At 44.2% G+C, this 3,908-nt stretch overlaps 1 protein-coding gene across 1 annotated transcript; it reads left to right on the top strand.

The window, feature by feature from the left end:
* The first annotated feature begins 862 nt into the window (after nucleotides 1-862).
* On the top strand, nucleotides 863-2,451 carry LOC100405549 (ubiquitin-like protein 7). Its single transcript, XM_002757608.7, has 2 exons — nucleotides 863-1,276; nucleotides 1,595-2,451. Exons 1-2 carry the CDS (start codon nucleotides 866-868, stop codon nucleotides 2,324-2,326), a joined length of 1,143 nt encoding a protein of 380 aa, XP_002757654.2. The 5' UTR covers nucleotides 863-865; the 3' UTR covers nucleotides 2,327-2,451.
* Nucleotides 2,452-3,908: the final 1,457 nt, after the last annotated feature.

Here is a 3,908-nt window from a genome sequence, read left to right as displayed (position 1 = left end):
AAGTCTAAGTTAGGCCTGATGCCGTGGCTCACGTCTGTAATCCCAGCACTTTGCAAGGCTGAGGCAGGCGGATCACTATGTCAAGAGATCGATGATACCATCCTGGCCAGCATGGTGAAATCCCGTCTTTCTAAAAATACAAAAATTAACTGGGCATGGTGGCGCGCATCTGTAGTCCCAGCTACTCGGGAGGCTAAGGCAGAAGAATCGCTTGAACCTGAGACGCGGAGGTTGCAGTGAGCCGAGATCATCGTGCCACTGCATTCCAGCCTAGCGACAGAGCAAGACTCCCTCTCAAAAAAAAATCTACTTTAAAAATTTAAAACGTAATTCCACACAGATAAAAACAATACTTAAAAACATATGTGAGGCTTCGACAACATATTTTATATATTTAGTCATGATTTTAAAATGCCTTTTCTTAGGGTATTGCACGCCTTGTTGCATTTTCCTGTAATGGCTCTGATCGTCTCCTTCCATTAAGTGTCATGCCTCACGCTGTATCTTGGTTCATGGAAGTATCTTGAAAATGATCAGCCTCCTCTTCCTTGGAATTTGTGTTAAGTGCAGTAACACCACAGAAAATCTTCTTTAAAATTAATAAATCATTTTGAAATGAATTTTCATCCACAAATCAATCCTTTTTTGTTTTTAGAAATGTGAGGTTTTAGAAAATGAGATTGCTTATAGTAGAACGGCATATAAATTAATGAGTTGAAATCTGATATATCTAGAAATTGATCTAAATGTTAAGAAAAAAAGTGTATAGCCGCGGACGGGTGAGGGCGCTGGGCACCCGGGCTTCGCGGGCTCGATGTATGTCAGCTAATCAGCTGGCACCACTGGAGCGGGAGAAAGAGAGAGGATGTCTCTCTCAGACTGGCACCTGGCGGTGAAGCTGGCTGACCAGCCACTTGCTCCAAAGTCTATTCTTCGATTGCCAGAGACAGAACTGGGAGAATACTCGATAGGGGGCTATAGTATTTCATTTCTGAAGCAGCTTATTGCTCGCAAACTCCAGGAATCTGTTCCAGACCCTGAACTGATTGATCTGATCTACTGTGGTCGGAAGCTAAAAGATGACCAGACACTTGACTTCTATGGCATTCAACCCGGGTCCACTGTCCACTTTCTGCGAAAGTCCTGGCCCGAACCTGATCAAAAACCGGAACCTGTGGACAAAGTGGCTGCCATGAGAGAGTTCCGGGTACTGCACACTGCCCTGCGCAGCAGCTCCTCTTACAGGGAGGCAGTCTTTAAGATACTCAGCAATAGGGCCGGGCGCGGTGGCTCAAGCCTATAATCCCAGCACTTTGGGAAGCCGAGGCGGGTGGATCACGAGGTCAAGAGATCGAGACCATCCTGGTCAACATGGTGAAAACCCGTCTCTACTAAAGATACAAAAAATTAGCTGGGCATGGTGGCGCATGCCTGTAGTCCCAGCTACTCGGGAGGCTGAGGCAGGAGAATTGCCTGAGCCCAGGAGGCGGTTGCGGTGAGCCGAGATTGCACCATTGCACTCCAGCCTGGGTAACAAGAGCGAAACTCCGTCTCAAAAAAAAAAAAAAAAAAAAAAAAGATACTCAGCAATAAGGAATCTCTGGATCAGATCATTGTGGCCACCCCAGGCCTCAGCAGTGACCCCATTGCTCTTGGGGTTCTCCAAGACAAGGACCTCTTCTCTGTCTTTGCTGATCCCAGTATGCTTGATACGTTGGTGCCTGCTGACCCAGCCCTCGTCAATGCCATTGTCCTGGTTCTGCACTCGGTAGCAGGCAGTGCCCCAATGCCGGGAACTGACTCCTCTTCCCAGAGCATGCCCTCCAGCTCATATAGGGATATGCCAGGTGGCTTCCTGTTTGAAGGGCTCTCAGATGATGAGGACGACTTTCACCCAAGCACCAGGTCCACACCTTCCAGCAGCACCCCCAGCTCCCGCCCAGCCTCCCTGGGGTACAGCGGAGCTGCTGGGCCCTGGCCCATCACCCAGAGTGAGCTGGCAACCGCCCTGGTCCTGGCCAGCATTCCGGAGAGCAGTTCTCACACACCGACTCCTGGCACCCAGGGCCATTTCTCAGGGACCTCTCCAATGTCCTCTGGTGTCCAGTCAGGGACGCCCATCACCAATGATCTCTTCAGCCAAGCCCTACAGTATGCCCTGCAGGCTTCTCGGCAGCCCAGCCTCCAGAGCCAGTGGCAGCCCCAGCTGCAGCAGCTACATGACATGGGCATCCAGGACGATGAGCTGAGCCTGCGGGCCCTGCAGGTCGCCGGGGGGGACATCCAAGTGGCCCTGGAGCTCATCTTTGCTGGAGGAGCCCCATGAACTCCCTGCTTCCCCCAAACCCCCAGCAAGTTGTAGAGGCTGCTGCCCACGGGAGGCACTCATGAAGGTGCCTCCATCTCTCCCTTCCCCAATATACCTGATGGTCAACTAAAAAAAAAAAAAAAGTGTATAAACCTTTTTAAAAATTTGTATAATCTGTTATTTTTTCCATTTCTGGCTTTTATCACTGTACCAATTTATTGTTAAATAATAAATTATATAATTAACTGTATTAGCAATAACTTTCTACATAACCCAGAAATTGTCTTACATCCATAGCCACCATCTACATCTTCCTTAACATTATCTTAGTGACTTTTACTCTCACATAGGAAACTTTAATAAATTTGCATAAATTTTATTTCATATATTATTCATTCCAAAAGCAGAAGAGTAGAGGCAATCTGACATAAGTGGATGGTTATCTGTTACAAAATAATGTCTCTGAAAAAATTCAACAAATAGTTTACATTCAATCTTACTGAGAGATTTACTCATCTATGTGAATTGCAATGAACTCTTTTTAAGGGTTGGGAGCTTAAATCGTCAATAAGGTGTTTTTGGCCCAATTGCAATATTTTCGAATGCAGGGAATATCTCAAAGCACTTCCACATCCACAACAGTACATTAGGAAGAATATTCATTGGAGACCTAGTGCTCCTTTTAGGTATTATACTAATATTGACATTCCCATTTGACTGTTTTACACAAAATATTTGCCCATATCTATCAAGATGTCCTGATATCTAAGAATTATCCGCCCCTCTCTCCAATATAATCTCCCATTTTAATTTTTTTTCAGATTCGTTATTTAATTAACAAATAACTGTGGGAAAACTCTATCAACCAGAAAGTATGTTTATGATACACTGTTGCTTGTAATGAGGCACAAACTGTACCATGATTTCCTAACCAGATTGCTTGGAACAAGTACTTGCTTAGCAAGTGCTTCTTCTGCAAATGGACTCCTAGACACTCTCCAAGCACTTAACCAATTTTCCTGCTACTGCACAGCTGAAGGAATCTGATATCTTCATATCCAAAATATAAACACTTTGAGATTAAATTGAGATTCTTATTCCAAGGCATATAGCTATGGAGATAGTGGCCTAGAAGCAACACCTACAGTGTCCACTCTTACTATTCTTATGCTGCAAACCTATCTATCATCTTGAGGTGAAAGCATACCAAAGGTTAGTTTTAGACATAACTCAAGGATACAGACATGGAATAATTAGGAATTTTGTAGGCAATAATCATGAGGTGTTAGGTTACCTCAGGTAGTTATTACAACTTTTCCTCTTGCTGTAGTATTCAGAAAGAATGTAAAAAGATTGTAGGGATGGTACTAATTAAACTTCTAGCTAATGCTGAATCACCAGGGAAATGGGATGCTCTGGTGGAAGGAATTAAAACACAGAGTAAACATGAAATTGACATAGTGAGAGGGCTTATATCAACACAATCAGATAAATGTGGCTAACTTCAGGTTTTATTTAGTAAGCAAAAGGCCAGTACAAATTGAAGAAGATTAAAAGTAGCTCTCATATCCAACTAGAATTTGTTTCTTAGGAGTAGAGG

The sequence above is a fragment of the Callithrix jacchus genome, chromosome 14 (genome assembly GCF_049354715.1).
Source record: "Callithrix jacchus isolate 240 chromosome 14, calJac240_pri, whole genome shotgun sequence".
NCBI classification, from domain to species: domain Eukaryota; kingdom Metazoa; phylum Chordata; class Mammalia; order Primates; family Cebidae; genus Callithrix; species Callithrix jacchus.
This window is presented reverse-complemented; position numbering and strand designations above follow the sequence as displayed.

Bases quoted from the DNA above. Each gene is read 5' to 3' on its own strand.
- LOC100405549 (XM_002757608.7), top strand. From the start codon at position 866: ATGTCTCTCTCAGACTGGCACCTGGCGGTGAAGCTGGCTGACCAGCCA. The intron at 1,277-1,594 runs GCCGGGCGCGGT...CTCAGCAATAAG, and splicing joins TTAAGATACTCAGCAATAGG to GAATCTCTGGATCAGATCAT.